The sequence below is a fragment of the Sus scrofa genome, chromosome 12 (assembly GCF_000003025.6).
Source record: "Sus scrofa isolate TJ Tabasco breed Duroc chromosome 12, Sscrofa11.1, whole genome shotgun sequence".
Classification (NCBI taxonomy): Eukaryota; Metazoa; Chordata; class Mammalia; order Artiodactyla; family Suidae; genus Sus; species Sus scrofa.
The window spans coordinates 28221020-28241485 of NC_010454.4; the positions used below are offsets into that span (position 1 = coordinate 28221020).

Below are 20466 nucleotides of genomic sequence, written 5' to 3' on the forward strand. Positions count from 1 at the left end.
ATATTTCAGTGTGTGTGTGATATTTTCTTTATATATTCATCCATCAACACTTAAGTGGTTTCCATGTCTTGGCTACTGTCAATAATGCTGCAATGAATATGGTAGTGCAGATATTTCTTTAAGATCCTGTTTTCATTTCCTTGGGCTATATACTCAGAAGTGGGATAGCTGAATCAAATAAATGGTAGTTCTGTTTTTAATATTTTGAGGAACTTCCATATTATTTTCCTTAATCCCTGTAATTACTTTTTCTTAAGAACTCAGAGTTAATGATGATGAATTCCATCTTTCTCTCCTTTCAAAGTATTCCAGCTTATGGCAAGATTACATTCCTCCCTGACTTTGTCTGTGAATTGAAAGGATGAAAATGCAACCTGACTCTCCCAGAACCCAGGAAGTTAATAAGAAGCTCTAAATGCCCTCGAATTCCAGACCCTGTTCCCTATAGGTAAAAGATCATACTTTTTGCTGTTTTAGGGCTTGCTTTCTGCTCTGTACAAAACTTTGTGGAAGGGGAAAAACAGGCCCCTGAGTATGTGCCTCTATGCTTGAAACTTCTTGAAACTGCTCCTAACTGCTTGTTTGGCTTCTGTAAACCTGCTTGCATAAGATAAAAAGAGGAGAAGTCAATTGCCTAACGGACCCCAGTAAGATCGGGCGTGCCACAAAATGTTGAAAATCCTGATAAATATATCTTGGTGACAATATGTCTCCCCCACCCAGAGACAGGCACAAACATGTAACTCCAGAACAACTTAAAATTAATTGGTCCACAAAGCGCGGGCTCTCGAAGTTTTGAATTGACTGGTTTGCGATATTTTAAAAATGATTAGTTTGTAAAAGCGCGGGCTTTGTTGTGAACCCCATAAAAGCTGTCCCGACTCCACACTCGGGGCCGCAGTCCTCTACCCCTGCGTGGCGTACGACTGTGGGCCCCAGCGCGCTCGGAATAAAAATCCTCTTGCTGTTTGCATCAAGACCGCTTCTCGTGAGTGATTTGGGGTGTCGCCTCTTCCGAGTCAGGACGAGAGGGATTTTAACTCGACTGGCCTTTCAGTTTGGTGCGTTGGCCGGGAAACCCGCGACTACCCCTCACACCCGAGAACCGACTTGGAGGTAAAGGGATCCCCTTTGGAACGTGTGAGTGTGTGTGTCGGCTGGCGTCTCTGTTCTGAGTGTCTGTTTTCGGTGATGCGCGCTTTCGGTTTGCAGCTGTCCTCTCAGACCGTAAGGACTGGGGGACTGTGATCAGCAGACGTGCTAGGAGGATCACAGGCTGCCACCCTGGGGGACGCCCCGGGAGGTGGGGAGAGCCAGGGACGCCTGGTGGTCTCCTTCTGTCGGTCAGAGGACCGAGTTCTGTTGTTGAAGCGAAAGCTTCCCCCTCCGCGGCCGTCCGACTCTTTTGCCTGCTTGTGGAAGACGCGGACGGGTCGCGTGTGTCTGGATCTGTTGGTTTCTGTTTTGTGTGTCTTTGTCTTGTGCGTCCTTGTCTACAGTTTTAATATGGGACAGACGGTGACGACCCCTCTTAGTTTGACTCTCGACCATTGGACTGAAGTTAAATCCAGGGCTCATAATTTGTCAGTTCAGGTTAAGAAGGGACCTTGGCAGACTTTCTGTGTCTCTGAATGGCCGACATTTGATGTTGGATGGCCATCAGAGGGGACCTTTAATTCTGAGATTATCCTGGCTGTTAAAGCAATTATTTTTCAGACTGGACCCGGCTCTCATCCCGATCAGGAGCCCTATATCCTTACATGGCAAGATTTGGCAGAGGATCCTCCGCCATGGGTTAAACCTTGGCTGAATAAGCCAAGAAAGCCAGGTCCCGAATTCTGGCTCTTGGAGAGAAAAACAAACACTCGGCTGAAAAAGTCAAGCCCTCTCCTCATATCTACCCCGAGATTGAGGAGCCGCCGGCTTGGCCGGAACCCCAATCTGTTCCCCCACCCCTTATCCGGCACAGGGTGCTGCGAGGGGACCCTCTGCCCCTCCTGGAGCTCCGGCGGTGGAGGGACCTGCTGCAGGGACTCGGAGCCGGAGGGGCGCCACCCCGGAGCGGACAGACGAGATCGCGACATTACCGCTGCGCACGTACGGCCCTCCCATACCGGGGGGCCAATTGCAGCCCCTCCAGTATTGGCCCTTTTCTTCTGCAGATCTCTATAATTGGAAAACTAACCATCCCCCTTTCTCGGAGGATCCCCAACGCCTCACGGGGTTGGTGGAGTCCCTTATGTTCTCTCACCAGCCTACTTGGGATGATTGTCAACAGCTGCTGCAGACACTCTTCACAACCGAGGAGCGAGAGAGAATTCTGTTAGAGGCTAGAAAAAATGTTCCTGGGGCCGACGGGCGACCCACGCAGTTGCAAAATGAGATTGACATGGGATTTCCCTTGACTCGCCCCGGTTGGGACTACAACACGGCTGAAGGTAGGGAGAGCTTGAAAATCTATCGCCAGGCTCTGGTGGCGGGTCTCCGGGGCGCCTCAAGACGGCCACTAACTTGGCTAAGGTAAGAGAGGTGATGCAGGGACCGAATGAACCTCCCTCAGTTTTTCTTGAGAGGCTCATGGAAGCCTTCAGGCGGTTCACCCCTTTTGATCCTACCTCGGAGGCTCAGAAAGCCTCAGTGGCCCTGGCCTTCATAGGACAGTCAGCCCTGGATATCAGAAAGAAGCTTCAGAGACTGGAAGGGTTACAGGAGGCTGAGTTACGTGATCTAGTGAAGGAGGCAGAGAAAGTGTATTACAAAAGGGAGACAGAAGAAGAAAGGGAACAAAGAAAAGAGAGAGAAAGAGAGGAAAGGGAGGAAAGACGTAATAAACGGCAAGAGAAGAATTTGACTAAGATCTTGGCTGCAGTGGTTGAAGGGAAAAGCAATAGGGAAAGAGAGAGAGATTTTAGGAAAATTAGGTCAGGCCCTAGACAGTCAGGGAACCTGGGCAATAGGACCCCACTCGACAAGGACCAATGTGCATATTGTAAAGAAAAAGGACACTGGGCAAGGGACTGCCCCAAGAAGGGAAACAAAGGACTGAAGGTCTTAGCTCTGGAAGAAGATAAAGACTAGGGAAGACGGGGTTCGGACCCCCTCCCCGAGCCCAGGATAACTTTAAAGGTGGAGGGGCAACCAGTTGAGTTTCTGGTTGATACCGGAGCGAAACATTCAGTGCTACTACAGCCATTAGGAAAACTAAAAGATAAAAAATCCTGGGTGATGGGTGCCACAGGGCAACAACAGTATCCATGGACTACCCGAAGAACAGTTGACTTGGGAGTGGGACGGGTAACCCACTCGTTTCTGGTCATACCTGAGTGCCCAGCACCCCTCTTAGGTAGAGACTTACTGACCAAGATGGGAGCACAAATTTCTTTTGAACAAGGGAAACCAGAAGTGTCTGCAAATAACAAACCTATCACTGTGTTGACCCTCCAATTAGATGACGAATATCGACTATATTCTCCCCTAGTAAAGCCTGATCAAAATATACAATTCTGGTTGGAACAGTTTCCCCAAGCCTGGGCAGAAACCGCAGGGATGGGTTTGGCAAAGCAAGTTCCCCCACAGGTTATTCAACTGAAGGCCAGTGCTGCACCAGTGTCAGTCAGACAGTACCCCTTGAGTAAAGAAGCTCGAGAAGGAATTCGGCCGCATGTTCAAAGATTAATCCAACAGGGCATCCTAGTTCCTGTCCAATCTCCCTGGAATACTCCCCTGCTACCGGTTAGAAAGCCTGGGACTAATGACTATCGACCAGTACAGGACTTGAGAGAGGTCAATAAACGGGTGCAGGATATACACCCAACAGTCCCGAACCCTTATAACCTCTTGTGTGCTCTCCCACCCCAACGGAGCTGGTATACAGTATTGGACTTAAAGGATGCCTTCTTCTGCCTGAGACTACATCCCACTAGCCAACCACTTTTTGCCTTCGAATGGAGAGATCCAGGTGCGGGAAGAACCGGGCAGCTCACTTGGACTCGACTGCCCCAAGGGTTCAAAAACTCCCCGACCATCTTTGACGAAGCCCTACACAGAGACCTGGCCAACTTCAGGATCCAACACCCCCAGGTGACCCTCCTCCAGTACGTGGATGACCTGCTTCTGGCGGGAGCCACCAAACAGGACTGCTTAGAAGGTACGAAGGCACTACTGCTGGAATTGTCTGACCTAGGCTACAGAGCCTCCGCTAAGAAGGCCCAGATTTGCAGGAGAGAGGTAACATACTTGGGGTACAGTTTGCGGGGCGGGCAGCGATGGCTGACGGAGGCACGGAAGAGAACTGTAGTCCAGATACCGGCCCCAACCACAGCCAAACAAGTGAGAGAGTTTTTGGGGACAGCTGGATTTTGCAGACTGTGGATCCCGGGGTTTGCGACCTTAGCAGCCCCACTCTACCCACTAACCAAAGAAAAAGGGAATTCTCCTGGGCTCCTGAGCACCAGAAGGCATTTGATGCTATCAAAAAGGCCCTGCTTAGCGCACCTGCTCTGGCCCTCCCTGACGTGACTAAACACTTTACCCTTTATGTGGATGAGCGTAAGGGAGTAGCCCGGGGAGTTTTAACCCAAACTCTAGGACCATGGAGGAGACCTGTTGCCTACCTGTCAAAGAAGCTCGATCCTGTAGCCAGTGGTTGGCCCGTATGCCTGAAGGCTATCGCAGCTGTGGCCATACTGGTCAAGGACGCTGACAAATTGACTTTGGGACAGAATATAACTGTAATAGCCCCCCATGCGTTGGAGAACATCGTTCGGCAGCCCCCAGACCGATGGATGACCAACGCCCGCATGACCCACTATCAAAGCCTGCTTCTCACAGAGAGGGTCACGTTCGCTCCACCAGCCGCTCTCAACCCTGCCACTCTTCTGCCTGAAGAGACTGATGAACCAGTGACTCATGATTGCCATCAACTATTGATTGAGGAGACTGGGGTCCGCAAGGACCTTACAGACATACCGCTGACTGGAGAAGTGTTAACCTGGTTCACTGACGGAAGCAGCTATGTGGTGGAAGGTAAGAGGATGGCTGGGGCGGCGGTGGTGGACGGGACCCGCACGATCTGGGCCAGCAGCCTGCCGGAAGGAACTTCAGCACAAAAGGCTGAGCTCATGGCCCTCACGCAAGCTTTGCGGCTGGCCGAAGGGAAATCCATAAACATTTATACAGACAGCAGGTATGCCTTTGCGACTGCACACGTACACGGGGCCATCTATAAGCAAAGGGGGTTGCTTACCTCAGCAGGGAGGGAAATAAAGAACAAAGAGGAAATTCTAAGCCTATTAGAAGCCTTACATTTGCCAAAAAGGCTAGCTATTATACACTGTCCTGGACATCAGAAAGCCAAAGATCCCATATCCAGAGGGAACCAGATGGCTGACCGGGTTGCCAAGCAGGCAGCCCAGGGTGTTAACCTTCTGCCTATGATAGAAACACCCAAAGCCCCAGAACCCGGACGACAGTACACCCTAGAAGACTGGCAAGAAATAAAAAAGATAGACCAGTTCTCTGAAACTCCGGAGGGGACCTGCTATACCTCAGATGGGAAGGAAATCCTGCCCCACAAAGAAGGGTTAGAATATGTCCAACAGATACATCGTCTAACCCACCTAGGAACTAAACACCTGCAGCAGTTGGTCAGAACATCCCCTTATCATGTTCTGAGGCTACCAGGAGTGGCTGACTCGGTGGTCAAACATTGTGTGCCCTGCCAGCTGGTTAATGCTAATCCTTCCAGAATACCTCCAGGAAAGAGACTAAGGGGAAGCCACCCAGGCGCTCACTGGGAAGTGGACTTCACTGAGGTAAAGCCGGCTAAATACGGAAACAAATATCTATTGGTTTTTGTAGACACCTTTTCAGGATGGGTAGAGGCTTATCCTACTAAGAAAGAGACTTCAACCGTGGTGGCTAAGAAAATACTGGAGGAAATTTTTCCAAGATTTGGAATACCTAAGGTAATAGGGTCAGACAATGGTCCAGCTTTCGTTGCCCAGGTAAGTCAGGGACTGGCCAAGATATTGGGGATTGATTGGAAACTGCATTGTGCATACAGACCCCAAAGCTCAGGACAGGTAGAGAGGATGAATAGAACCATTAAAGAGACCCTTACCAAATTGACCACAGAGACTGGCATTAATGATTGGATAGCTCTCCTGCCCTTTGTGCTTTTTAGGGTGAGGAACACCCCTGGACAGTTTGGGCTGACCCCCTATGAATTGCTCTACGGGGGACCCCCCCCGTTGGCAGAAATTGCCTTTGCACATAGTGCTGATGTGCTGCTTTCCCAGCCTTTGTTCTCTAGGCTCAAGGCGCTCGAGTGGGTGAGGCAGCGAGCGTGGAAGCAGCTCCGGGAGGCCTACTCAGGAGGAGACTTGCAAGTTCCACATCGCTTCCAAGTTGGAGATTCAGTCTATGTTAGACGCCACCGTGCAGGAAACCTCGAGACTCGGTGGAAGGGACCTTATCTCGTACTTTTGACCACACCAACGGCTGTGAAAGTCGAAGGAATCCCCACCTGGATCCATGCATCCCACGTTAAGCCGGCGCCACCTCCCGATTCGGGGTGGAAAGCCGAAAAGACTGAAAATCCCCTTAAGCTTCGCCTCCATCGCGTGGTTCCTTACTCTGTCAATAACTCCTCAAGTTAATGGTAAACGCCTTGTGGACAGCCCGAACTCCCATAAACCCTTATCTCTCACCTGGTTACTTACTGACTCCGGTACAGGTATTAATATTAACAGCACTCAAGGGGAGGCTCCCTTAGGGACCTGGTGGCCTGAGTTATATGTCTGCCTTCGATCAGTAATCCCTGGTCTCAATGACCAGGCCACACCCCCCGATGTACTCCGTGCTTACGGGTTTTACGTTTGCCCAGGACCCCCAAATAATGAAGAATATTGTGGAAATCCTCAGGATTTCTTTTGCAAGCAATGGAGCTGCGTAACTTCTAATGATGGGAATTGGAAATGGCCAGTCTCTCAGCAAGACAGAGTAAGTTACTCTTTTGTTAACAATCCTACCAGTTATAATCAATTTAATTATGGCCATGGGAGATGGAAAGATTGGCAACAGCGGGTACAAAAAGATGTACGAAATAAGCAAATAAGCTGTCATTCGTTAGACCTAGATTACTTAAAAATAAGTTTCACTGAAAAAGGAAAACAAGAAAATATTCAAAAGTGGGTAAATGGTATGTCTTGGGGAATAGTGTACTATGGAGGCTCTGGGAGAAAGAAAGGATCTGTTCTGACTATTCGCCTCAGAATAGAAACTCAGATGGAACCTCCGGTTGCTATAGGACCAAATAAGGGTTTGGCCGAACAAGGACCTCCAATCCAAGAACAGAGGCCATCTCCTAACCCCTCTGATTACAATACAACCTCTGGATCAGTCCCCACTGAGCCTAACATCACTATTAAAACAGGGGCGAAACTTTTTAGCCTCATCCAGGGAGCTTTTCAAGCTCTTAACTCCACGACTCCAGAGGCTACCTCTTCTTGTTGGCTTTGCTTAGCTTCGGGCCCACCTTACTATGAGGGAATGGCTAGAGGAGGGAAATTCAATGTGACAAAGGAACATAGAGACCAATGTACATGGGGATCCCAAAATAAGCTTACCCTTACTGAGGTTTCTGGAAAAGGCACCTGCATAGGGAGGGTTCCCCCATCCCACCAACACCTTTGTAACCACACTGAAGCCTTTAATCGAACCTCTGAGAGTCAGTATCTGGTACCTGGTTATGACAGGTGGTGGGCATGTAATACTGGATTAACCCCTTGTGTTTCCACCTTGGTTTTCAACCAAACTAAAGACTTTTGCGTTATGGTCCAAATTGTCCCCGGGTGTACTACTATCCCGAAAAAGCAGTCCTTGATGAATATGACTATAGATATAATCGGCCAAAAAGAGAGCCCATATCCCTGACACTAGCTGTAATGCTCGGATTGGGAATGGCTGCAGGCGTGGGAACAGGAACGGCTGCCCTAATCACAGGACCGCAACAGCTGGAGAAAGGACTTAGTAACCTACATCGAATTGTAACGGAAGATCTCCAAGCCCTAGAAAAATCTGTCAGTAACCTGGAGGAATCCCTAACCTCCTTATCTGAAGTGGTTCTACAGAACAGAAGGGGGTTAGATCTGTTATTTCTAAAAGAAGGAGGGTTATATGTAGCCTTAAAAGAGGAATGCTGCTTTTATGTGGATCATTCAGGAGCTATCAGGGACTCCATGAGCAAGCTCAGAGAAAGGTTAGAAAAACGTCACAAAGAAAAAGAGGCTGGCCAAGGATGGTTTGAGGGATGGTTCAACAAGTCCCCATGGGTGACCACCCTGCTTTCTGCTCTAACAGGACCCCTAGTAATACTGCTCCTGTTGCTTACAGTTGGGCCTTGCTTAATTAATCGGTTTGTTGCCTTTGTTAGAGAACAAGTGAGTGCAGTTCGGATCATGGTACTTAGACAGCAGTACCAAGGCCTTCCAAGCTAAGGAGAAACTGACCTTTAGCCTTCCTAGTTCTAAGATTAGAACTATTAACAAGAGAAGAAGTGGGGAATGAAAGGATGAAAATGCAACCTGACTCTCCCAGAACCCAGGAAGTTAATAAGAAGCTCTAAATGCCCTCGAATTCCAGACCCTGTTCCCTATAGGTAAAAGATCATACTTTTTGCTGTTTTAGGGCTTGCTTTCTGCTCTGTACAAAACTTTGTGGAAGGGGAAAAACAGGCCCCTGAGTATGTGCCTCTATGCTTGAAACTTCTTGAAACTGCTCCTAACTGCTTGTTTGGCTTCTGTAAACCTGCTTGCATAAGATAAAAAGAGGAGAAGTCAATTGCCTAACGGACCCCAGTAAGATCGGGCGTGCCACAAAATGTTGAAAATCCTGATAAATATATCTTGGTGACAATATGTCTCCCCCACCCAGAGACAGGCACAAACATGTAACTCCAGAACAACTTAAAATTAATTGGTCCACAAAGCGCGGGCTCTCGAAGTTTTGAATTGACTGGTTTGCGATATTTTAAAAATGATTAGTTTGTAAAAGCGCGGGCTTTGTTGTGAACCCCATAAAAGCTGTCCCGACTCCACACTCGGGGCCGCAGTCCTCTACCCCTGCGTGGCGTACGACTGTGGGCCCCAGCGCGCTCGGAATAAAAATCCTCTTGCTGTTTGCATCAAGACCGCTTCTCGTGAGTGATTTGGGGTGTCGCCTCTTCCGAGTCAGGACGAGAGGGATTTTAACTCGACTGGCCTTTCAGAATGAAGGCAGGGCCTGGCATGCAATTGTCAGCATCCTACGTTAATATGATATTACCTCTAAGTCATCATGTTTGTTCTCCTTTTCCCTCATACTGGAGTTATTTGGCCTACAAGAGTGTCTGGGATTATACTCTTGGCTGAGTCTGGAAATAACCTTGGAGAACCCACCAAACCAGAGAGGCACATGATTCCTCATGCTGCCTTTCACAGAGGCCACTGAGAGGCTGAAAGTATTAGTCGGAGATATGGGTTCAAGTCCTGACTCTATTCCCTACTGATGTACTCTTGGGCAAATATCAATGTCTCTGAGTTTTCTCATGCAAAAGATGGAAATAGTATTATGTACTTCACAGAGTTTGAGAACAAAAGGACATAACACAAAAGAGCATTATAAACTGTAAAGAACCACATGGACATTAATTATTTACTTTTTATAGCAGAGCCATCTTATTACTATCTGATTAGTTCCCTATATTGAGAATTCTGAAGGTTTCTATGGCTGAAGAGTGTCATGATACACATAAATATAAATGTTGCGTTTCTTATCAAAAGTCAGAGCAGTGGGGTTGGATGAGGAAATGGCTTTTTTGTTTTTGTTTTTGTTTTCTAGGGCCACACCCATAGCATATGGAGGTTCCCAGGCTAGGGGATCTATTCTGAGCTGTAGCTGCCAGCCTACACCAGAGCCACAGCAATGTGGGATCCCAGCCGTGTCTGTGACCTATACCACAGCTCACGGCAAAGCTGGATCCTTAACCCACTGAGCGAGGCCAGGGATCGAACCTGCAACCTCATGGTTCCTAGTCACATTTGTTAACCACTGAGCCACAATGGGAACTCTGGGGAAATGGTACCATGACAAGATGTAAGGGATGCTATGCTGAGCTACGCCAAGCTACATGGCTACAGAAAATGAATTGTGCCAGGGAGAGAACAAGGTTCACTAACTTCTGCTTTATTATAATTTAACTTTACATTTTTTTCTTCCTTATACAGACTTATTTCACTTCATTCTTATACTCTTTCCAAATCCTGTTCCTGGAAACTCTTTCTCTTCTGGTCTCTTGAAACACTTTGGACTTAGCACTCATCCAACATTAATTTTTAAATGGTATATGCTTTTACAGGACCAAGCACTTACCCTATGAAATTAGTCTTTCCTATCTTGGTCCATCCAATATGGAGAGGTCTGAGCATAGCCAGATTTGCAGTTCTCTTTGCCTTATCTATCACAGAGGCCTTATTTGCAGTATTCTCTTGATTTCTTTCCCTGAAACACCTGTCAAATTTAGTGGCTGAAAGTATTACTACAAGTAACAATTAGGAGAGTGGGCCAAGTATACAATATACATGTTGATGGCCTAGAGGACATGGGCCTGCCATTTCATGCTGCAGATTTGCAAGGATTACTATCAGAGGCAAAGAATGGACTGGTGCAGGGTTGTTGGCTACTATCTACTCTTACCGCTCTAAGAAATAGTCAGGAGAACTAATTAAAGGACTAACACTTTCCCCAGCATCAGCAGTCCCAAATAGTTCCTAGTAACTCTGAACTTAGAAGACCAGCAGTGAGTGGATTTTCTTGCCTCTTAGTCTTTTATACATGCAGAAGCAATACACTACAGACTTTTAATGATATATATGACAATGATGGTATAGCAGCTATTGATTTCTCACTTCCATTATTAAACTCTCATTGGGAAGTATTCAGAATATAAATACCAGTCTGGGGTTAATAAATGCAAACTATGGTATTTGGAGTTGATAAGCAATGAGATCCTGCTGTACAGCACAGGGAACTATATCTAGTCACTTAGGCTGGAACATGATGAAGAAATGTGAGAAAAAGAATATATATATATATATATGGGTGACTGGGTCACTTTGCTGTACAGTAGAAACTGACAGAACACTGTAAATCAACAATAATGGAAAAATTAAAAAATCGTTTAAAAAAAGAATATAAATAGCAGCAACAGCCAACCTAATAAGTTGAAATTGGAGGGGAAAAAAAAGAGACTAAGAGGGGTATAAAGAAATATTGCACTAAGTACTTGACTTATTCCTCTTCCCTACTTCCTACTACTTGTGAGCTATATTGTGCTGATCTCTTATTAAATCGAGATTAGACACTGCACTCCTTAAAATTTCAACATAAAACATATCCTATGCCAGGTATGTGTGTGCAAATATTTTTATAAGCAGGACAAGTGACTGTGATATTTCCTGAAAAGTTATATAGAAAGCAACACTGTGAACTAGGAGATTCAGGAAAACAAAATCAGAAGCTGTATCCCTTTCCTGTTTTTTGCCATTTAAAATTATCAAGAATAAAAAAAGGGATGGCTGACATTCCTTTTGGTCCAGAGAAGAGAGGGCTTGAAGGGACTGAAGGGGACTTTAGACTTAAGTCTCTTTATCTTCAGACCTCTGAAGTAGATTGGGAGTAAAGCATGTTTTTTAGTGACACAAGGTAGGAGAAAAAGAACAATCTTGCTTAAAATAAACAGGAATTTTATAAAAGTGAACAATATCCAAAGGTTTACTGCTTGGGGAAACAGTGAGTTCCCTATCAGCAGCAGGCGTTTGCTGGGCTGAAGTAGAGCAGCAAAGGAAGTGATTAGTAAAGTTCCTTTCAAACCCAATGCTAATTAATCTTCTGACTTTGGTCTAAGTTTATTAAATTCATGAGTTAAAATTGCAAAAGTTAAAAAATAATGAGGATGTGATAGAGAGGAAAAAAATGTTGGACAAATGCAAAACAGAAAGTTAGAATGGCATTAGGACAAATTATACCTGTGGAAAAACCTCCCCTTTTCTCTCTATTATATTTTAAACTCCCTGAATTGGAAAAATGAAAAATAGGTCACAATTTGTTTGTTTGTTTGTTTTTGGAGATGATTTGGGTCAACTTTCTATATACCAACTTTGCATTCTGTTGTTTCAAAGACAGCTCTTGGCATAGCAGAGAGTACACAATTAAAAATTCATGGGAAAAAAAAGCTATAATCAATGTAGAATAAGCCTTTGAAAATTAGCCAATTAATCTGGATTCACTTTGTTTCTTCATTTCAAGGGACTTGATTTACATAAAAGAAGTCTAATGTGAACAATGAACACATACACAGAAAAGAAGACTTGAATAAAAGATTATTTATGTATATTACTAGACACTTCAAAGGCTTATACTGTTAGAGGAACCATTACAAGCTACATCTGAAAAAAAAAAACCCAGAACCATGACATTCTTTTTTTTTTTTTGTCTTTTTTGCCATCTCTTGGGCCGTTCCTGCGGCATATGGAGGTTCCCAGCTAGGGGTTGAATTGGAGCCATAGCCGCCGGCCTACGCCACAGCCACAGCAACACGGGATCCGAGCCGTGTCTGTGACCTACACCACAGCTCACAGCAATGCCGGATCCTTAACCCACTGAACAAGGCCAGGGATCGAACCCACAACTTCATGGTTCCTAGTCGGATTTGTTAACCACTGAGCCACAACAGGAACTCTAACATTCTTAAAATAAGATGTAATGGACTCCACAAGGCTAGAAAGGGTTTAAAACAGAACTGCAGGACTTTTTCTATGGTCCACCATATACAGTAACTATGCTCTTGCTATTGATGCTCTTTCTTCAGTTCTCTCACAGAGACAGGATCAATGAGTGGAAGACACACAGAGGTAAATTTAAACTCCTTGGAGACATTTTCCAGTTACCTGATTTACTGTATAAAGCGTCACCTACCTGGAAAGGAAGTCAAAATGGAGTTGGAGGACTACCTAAATCTAGAATCAGATGGGGAGATCCCTTCTTGTTGAGATTCATAGGATTCTTTGGCAATTAGTTTAGTGATCAAGGCAATGTTACAATAGATACTTATTGCTTTATTCATTCAAATAAAGGACATTTTTAGACAGAATCAGCATTCAATAGGATTCTTTTTTTTTTTTTTTCCTCAACCCTAGCACCTTTTCCCACTTCCAAGTGTGCTATTACACCCTAGAGGAAACAGGATGCCATGCACTTATCATATTTTTTTTTCCAGAGGCTAAGGAGCTCTTTCTAAAGGAAATACAGTGCAATAATTAAGAATAAGATTTCTGAGTTCAGAAACCACCTTAGTTGGCTTAGGCTGTCATAATAAAACGCCACAGGCTAGGTGGTTTAAACACTAGAAATTTATTTCCTCATAGTTTTGGAGGCTGGAAGTCCAAGAGCTGGGTAACCATCATGGTCAGGTTCTGAGGAGGACTCTTCCTATGTGCATGTGGATATTCCTCAGTACGTGTGCAAGGAAAAGAAAGCTCTCTTGTTTCTCCTAATAAGGTCACTAATCCCATCTTGAGGGCTCCACCACCACATACATCTAACCCTAACTACTTCCCAAAGGTCCCATCTCCAAATACCATTATATTGGAGGTTGGGACTTCAACGTAGGAAATTTGGGGGGAGCACAAACATTCAATTCTTAACAGGAACCAAAGTGTGGAGCAAACGTATACCAATTTACTAGATGTGTAAGTTTGGCCAAATTGTATACTAAGTTTCAGATATTTCACTGAAAGACAGAAACCCCCAAAAAACTTCTGACAAGGTTATTGGGATTAAATGAGTCAATGAACAAAAATCATTTTCACATAAAATTGTCTAAGAGGTTTTAGTTGCTACTTCTGTTGCTGTTATTAATAGTACTATTATCATTAATTCAGATGATTTAGGATGATTCTGCAAGTTGTTTCGTGTGCTTTTCTGGGTTGTGCCTTTGCTAATTGCTATTTGTGCTTGAATTCAACGCGTTTCACTTTGTCCAGAAGGCTGCCTCTGGTTATCCCCAATGAGTTGGAAGACACCTACCTTGCTCCCTATGACTAAGCCTATATTTATGAGCAAAGGGCTTTCTTACTGCCCTGTGAATATGATTTTTCTTTTCATCACTCTAGCTAGACTCTGGGCTATTTGAGGGACCACCTGGAGTTAAGCCAAACTTCCAAGCTGAAGGCACAGTCTTTCACCAGATTGCCCTCACTTCTTCAAGTATCAGTCACAAGTTCAGGGTTCCCTGGGCCACCTTCACTTCTGATTAGCTGGCTAGAAATTCAAGGGTCCTTATGGACTCCCTCAGGCTTGATAATTCACTAGAACAATTCAAGATTTCAGGAAAGTGCTACACTTATGATTAGAATACTAATCAGAACCAAACAAAAAAGAGACTCATAGGGTAAAGCCTAGGAGGGTTCCATATGAGAAGCTTCCATCACCTTCAGGGATGCATTGCCTCATGGCACATCAGTTTTAGTCAACACACAAAGTAGAACCAACTAAGGAAGCTCATCTCAGCTTGGGTGTCCAGAGTTTTTATTCAGGATTCATTATGCCTCCCTGGTTGAATCACTGGCTGCATGGTTGAACTCAGTTTCCAGGCATCCTTCCCTCAACAGGTGGAAAGGTGATATGAGGTGGCTCAAAGCCCAAACCCTCTAGTCACTTGGTTGGTTTTCTGGCATAGCCAGCTCCTATCTTGAGTTAACTTGTTAACAAAAACTATCAGGTTAGTGCTCCAAATGGCCCACTATGAATAACAAAGACCAGCCCCATCACTTAGGAAATTCCAAGGGTTTAGTGGTTATCCTCCAGAAGTCAGGGTCAAATTTCAGCCTAATTCTTTATGGCACAGGGATAGAGATTATACACCCTCAGGGTTTAGGAACTATATAGTAGGTGGTCAGTATATGTTTGCTGAATAAATGATAATGTATTTATTTTTTAATGAATAGTATAAGTCAAAACAAGACCACCGTCTTAACTACATGGAAAGAAAATATTGTGCAATTATTTTTATTTTGGGGTAGATTTATTTCTGGCATTTGAAAACTTCATACCCCTTATTCTATTCTCTCCTCTGCTTTCTCCTATTTTAACTGAGTTCTTCCAATTAGCATCATTCCTCACTACCATGAAACTGACTTAAGTTCCTCCTTAAAATTCTGCCTTTGCCTTTCACACCTTATGAATGGGACTTTACAGTACTGATTGCCGAGGAAGTGAGACAGAAAACACTGCAAGAAAATCAAATTCCTCACTCAGTAGCAGAGATACCTTGATGCTTGAGAGCATTTCGATCACGGTGTTCATTCCTTTCCATGTTATATTAATGTCACTTCAATTGCCACTCCATTACTTATTATTAGTCAAATCAATAAGCAACCTGCAGGCTTGCCACTTACTGCCTGTCAAGCTGATGCATGCAGGTGGAGTTGTTAACACAAACTGATATTTCAAGTGCCAAGGGGCACAATGGCTCCTGAGAGAGGTCTGAGGTGCAGTTTTGTTCAACAAAAAATTATTGAGTGCCTAGTATGCGTCAGATATTGTGGTAAGGGTTGGTGACACGAGCAATAAGACATGGTTTCTTGCCTTGAGGAACCTGGTGTCTAGGGGACCAGAGAGATGGAGAATGGGTAGAATGTATTTTCCCCCTTAGGGTTTTTCTACCCAATAAGAATTCTTCAGGGTCCCTATGTCACCTTCTGAGATATGACTGAGATATTTAAGATCCCAATTATTCCACTGTATCCTGGCACTTCTCTCTCCTCCTTGAGTTTTTTTTTTTTTTTTTCTTGGGCATTCATCAAGAAATAATTTGCTTATTTGTTTGTTTGCTTGTCTCCTCCCACTAGCATGTAAGCTCCACGAAGGTGAGGATTTTTGCATATTTTTACTAAAGACTGCATCTTCAATTCCTAAATCTATGCCTAGAATGTATTAGGTGTCAAACAACAATTTATTGATTGAATGAATGACTCCACTAAGCAGGGGCTTTTTTCCCAACTAGCTAAGCCTCCTCTATGCTAATGAAAAAATTTAAAAGATGTATTTATGAGAAGAGCATCCCTCTAGAGTGGGTTGGAAATGTTCTCTAGGCTGCTGGGCATGAAGAAGCTCCAGAGAGGATGAAAAGAGAGCTCATATGCATTCAGATCCAGATACTTTAGTGTGTACTTTGTATGCATCGACTCATTTAACTCTGTGAGATAAGATTAATTCTCCTCATTCATTAATGAGGAAATGGAAGGTGGTTATAAGCTTTCCTATGGTTCCACACCTTATTGGTGCCAGAGCTGAGCTTTAAACACAAGCTTGTATAATAGCCTACAATGTAAAATAATCTGAAAAAGAATATATACGCATATATGTGAAACTGAATCACTTTGCTATACACCTGAAAATAACATAGCATTTTAAATCAACTAAATTTCAATTTAAAAAATGCCACCTTAAAAAACAAATACAAGCCTGTACACTTAATATTCCATTTTCTTCCCATCTATGACATTAGGCTGTCTGCACACTGAGAATCATTTGAGTGACACTCAGGATACCCCCTGGACTTTATGATTACCAGCTTCTCCTTTAGAGGCAACAGTAGGACACTTTTTGACTCATTTATTTCTCAGCCCCTAAAAAAAAATACCTTCAGGATGACCAGCCAAATAGCCATGGAAGCATTGCCAGGATATCTTCCTACATAGTTACATGAATTATGGTGTTTACTTTTTAAAGCTTAGTAGAAATGTAGCCCTATTTAATGTGTTTTTTTTAATCTCATAAAGAAACACTAAAAATACTGTAATGCACTTTAGACAACTATAATAGAAAAATTACAGGGGAAAGTTGAAAAGATGATAAGAAGCATTAGACCACTTGATTGAAAAGTGAAAAATTCAAAAATACCTGGAATGCACTCAACTGATGAATCCCTAGCATGAGAAATGACACAATGGTTTGTTTCTGTTTGGTTGGCAATAAGAGTGACATACCTCCATGGCTCCACCTTACTCTTAGAAAAAGGACCTCTAAAATTGAGACTACTTATGTCAAATTGTCACTCTATACAGATGACATGATACTATATACAGAAAATTCTAAGGACTCCACACAAAAATTACTCAAACTGATCAATGAATTCAGCAAAGTAGGAGGATACCAGATTAAAATTCAGAAATCATTTGCATGTCTATATACAAACAATGAAAGAGAAAAGGAATAGAGAAATACATTTTGAATTAGACCCTAAAAAATTAAATACCTAGGAATAAACCTGGCTAAGGAGGTGAAGAGTTATATGCTGAGAAATATAAAACATTAATCAAGGAAATTAAAGAGGATTCAAATAAATGGAAAGATATCCTATGCTCCTCAACTGATGGAATTAATATTGTTAAAATGGCCATACTACCCAAAGCAATCTACAGATTCAATGCAATCCCTGTCAAATTACCCATGATATTTTCCACAGAACTGGAACATTCCAAAAATTTATATGGAAAATAAAAGACCCAGAATTGCCAAAGCAATCCTGAGGAACAGAAACCAAGCAGGAGGCATAACTCTCCCAGACTTCAGGCAGTATTACAAAGCCACAGTAATCAAGACAGTGTAGTACTGGTACCAAAACAGACATACAACCAGTGGAACAGAATAGGGAACCCAGAAATAAACCCAGACACCTATGGTCAATTAATCTTTGACAAAGGAGTCAAGAATATAAAATTGGAAAAAGACAGTCTTTTCAGGAAGTGGTGCTGGTAAGACTGGACAGCTGCATGTGTGAATCAAGGAAACTAGAACACAGCCTCACACCAGGCACAAAAATAAACTCAAAACGGCTTAAAAATTTAAATATAAGACAGGATACCATCAAACTCCTAGAAAAGAAATTAGGCAAAATATTCTCTGACATCAACCATTCAAATGTTTTCTTAGGTGAATTTCCCAAGGCAACAGAAGTAAAAACAAAAATAAATCAATGGGACATAATCAAACTGACAAGCTTTTGCACAGCAAAGGAAACAAACAAACAAACAAACAAAAAGACAAACTGCAATGGAAGAAAATAGTTTCAAACAATGCAACTGACAAGGCCTTTAATCTCTAAAATATACAAATGACTTATACAACTCCACAGAAAAAACACAACAATTCAATTGAAAAATGGACAGAAGACCTGAATAGACATTTCTCCAAAGATAAGCTGATGGCCAACAAACATATGAAAAAATGCTCATCATCACCAATTATTAGAGAAATGCAAATCAAAACAACAATGAGGTACCACCTCAAATGGCCATCATTAACAAGTCAATAACAAATGCTGGAGAGGGTGTGGAGAAAAGGGTACCCCCCTTCACTGTTGGTGGGAATGTAAACTGGAACAACCACTATAGAAAACAGTATGGAGGTACCCCAGAAAACTAAATATAGAACTACAATATGATCCAGCAGTCCCACTTCTGGGCTTATATCCAGATAAAACTTTCACTGAAAAAATATACACACCCCTATGTTGATTGAATCACTGTTCACAATAGCCGAGACATGGAAACAACCTAAATGTACATTGATAGATTATTGGATTAGGAAGATGTGGTATATATACACAATGGAATTCTACTCATCCATAAAAAAGAACAAAACAATGCCATTTGCAGCAACATGGATGGAAATAGACTCTCATACTAAGTGAAATAAGTCAGACAGAGAAAGACAAATACCATGTGATATCACTTATAACATGGAATCTAATATATGGCACAAATGAACCTATGTACAGAAAAGAAACAAACTCATGGAAATGGAGACAGACTTGTGGTTGCCAAGGGGTAGGGGGAGGAAGTGGGATGAACTGGGAGTTTGGGGTTAGTAAATGCAAACTATTGCATTTGGAGTGGATAAGCAATGAGATCCTGCTGTGAGGTATATTAGGGAACTATATCTAATCACTTGTGATGGAACCTGAATGTGAGAAAAATAATGTGAGAAAAATATTTATATGACTGGGTCACTTTGCTGTACAAAAGAAATTGACGGAACATTGTAAATCAACTATAATAAAAATTTAAAAAATAAAATTGAGACTATTGACCAATTTTGGTAAGAAATGAGGCTACATATCAATAGAATATAGGTAACTAGACATGTATAATGCTGGACATTGATGTAGAATTGATTAGCAAGAGTAACTGCAGTAACTAAGACGTTCTCTGTTCCTGGTAACGATGGCAGATTGAAAGAAAAAGTTATGATTTTCAAGGAAATGAGATTCCCAATATTAAGACTGGGTCCAAAAGTACCCAAATTGAATATAAAATAACCTAACTGTTGAATGAGACTATAGAGTGTAATGGTTAAGAGCGTGGGCATTAAAGGAGACAACTCTGATTTCAAAGATCAGTTTTAACATGTATTCATTTGCGGACATGCAGCAACTTCCTTAATCCCTCTGTCTCACTCTCTTCTACAATAAAATGTGAATACTAATAGAGATTACTTCTCTAGGTGATTGTGAGAATTAAAAGAGACAATGCAAGTAAAGCAAATCTATGCCTCTAATACCACAGGTACTCAAAAGACAAATAAAGAACTCCTTATATTGTTCTACTCGTTCACCAGAAACCCCAGTTATGGAAGACAACCATCCCTTGGTCCACTGCAGCTAAGTCAGCCTATGGATGAGGGGCAATTTCGTAACTGATTAGATTCAGATTTAGAGATAACTGGCAATCTGGGGTCCCCCAAGGCAGAAGCTGAAGGTCTGCTTTGTAAACCCCAGCTGCAAGTAGCAGGGAAAATCTTCCCAGTATGGGAAATATAAATCAAGTGCCAAAGGTGCCTAGTTATTTCCAATAAATTCTAAAACCCTCAAATGTTGCATAAATGTGAATCTAAACAGCTTGATGATCATCCACAGTTTCTACATTATTCAGTCTTTTAAAAACAAATAAATCGGCATTTTCCTTAAACAACTCTATCAAGATTCAAATAAAACAGGTGTAAGATGCAAAAAAAAGTTATGGAAAGATATTCAACTTTGGATTTCTGTTGTATCTGGGAAAGCATTCATCTTATCTGTTGCTCTCTGCCTCTCTCTTCTTTAGTAAACTAATCCTGCACAGATGGTGAATCATGGTAATCTCTGATACCAGATGCAGAGAGGAATTTTTAATGAAATGGGAATTTAAAGGTTTTTATATAAAGCACTAAAACCTCTTCTACTTTTTATCATAATGCTCAAATTATTTTTACTGCTATGGGTTATAAATGCATGATTGTAATACTGCTTCTGGAAGAAACTGACCTAATATTAAAAAGGTGCTTATGGCCTAAAGCAGCTATCTCCTGCCCCACCCAGTATGAAGG

At 42.8% G+C, this 20466-nt stretch overlaps 2 protein-coding genes and 1 long non-coding RNA gene across 6 annotated transcripts in view; 1 reads left to right on the top strand and 2 right to left on the bottom strand.

Moving 5' to 3' along the window:
* The window catches only part of CA10 (carbonic anhydrase 10), a 639702-nt gene that overhangs the window by 241699 nt on the left and 377537 nt on the right, over window positions 1–20466 (bottom strand). The gene's annotated exons all lie outside the window — the stretch shown is intronic.
* Window positions 489–9188, top strand: LOC110256025. Its single transcript, XM_021067238.1, has 2 exons — window positions 489–1116; window positions 1970–9188. Exon 2 carries the CDS (start codon window positions 4266–4268, stop codon window positions 6657–6659), a length of 2394 nt encoding a protein of 797 aa, XP_020922897.1. The 5' UTR covers window positions 489–1116; window positions 1970–4265; the 3' UTR covers window positions 6660–9188.
* LOC110256028 lies at window positions 935–1959 on the bottom strand. The gene is made up of 2 exons (XR_002337185.1): window positions 1671–1959; window positions 935–1606 (listed from the first exon to the last, which is right to left on the bottom strand). It is a non-coding gene; the product is annotated as an uncharacterized LOC110256028 (long non-coding RNA).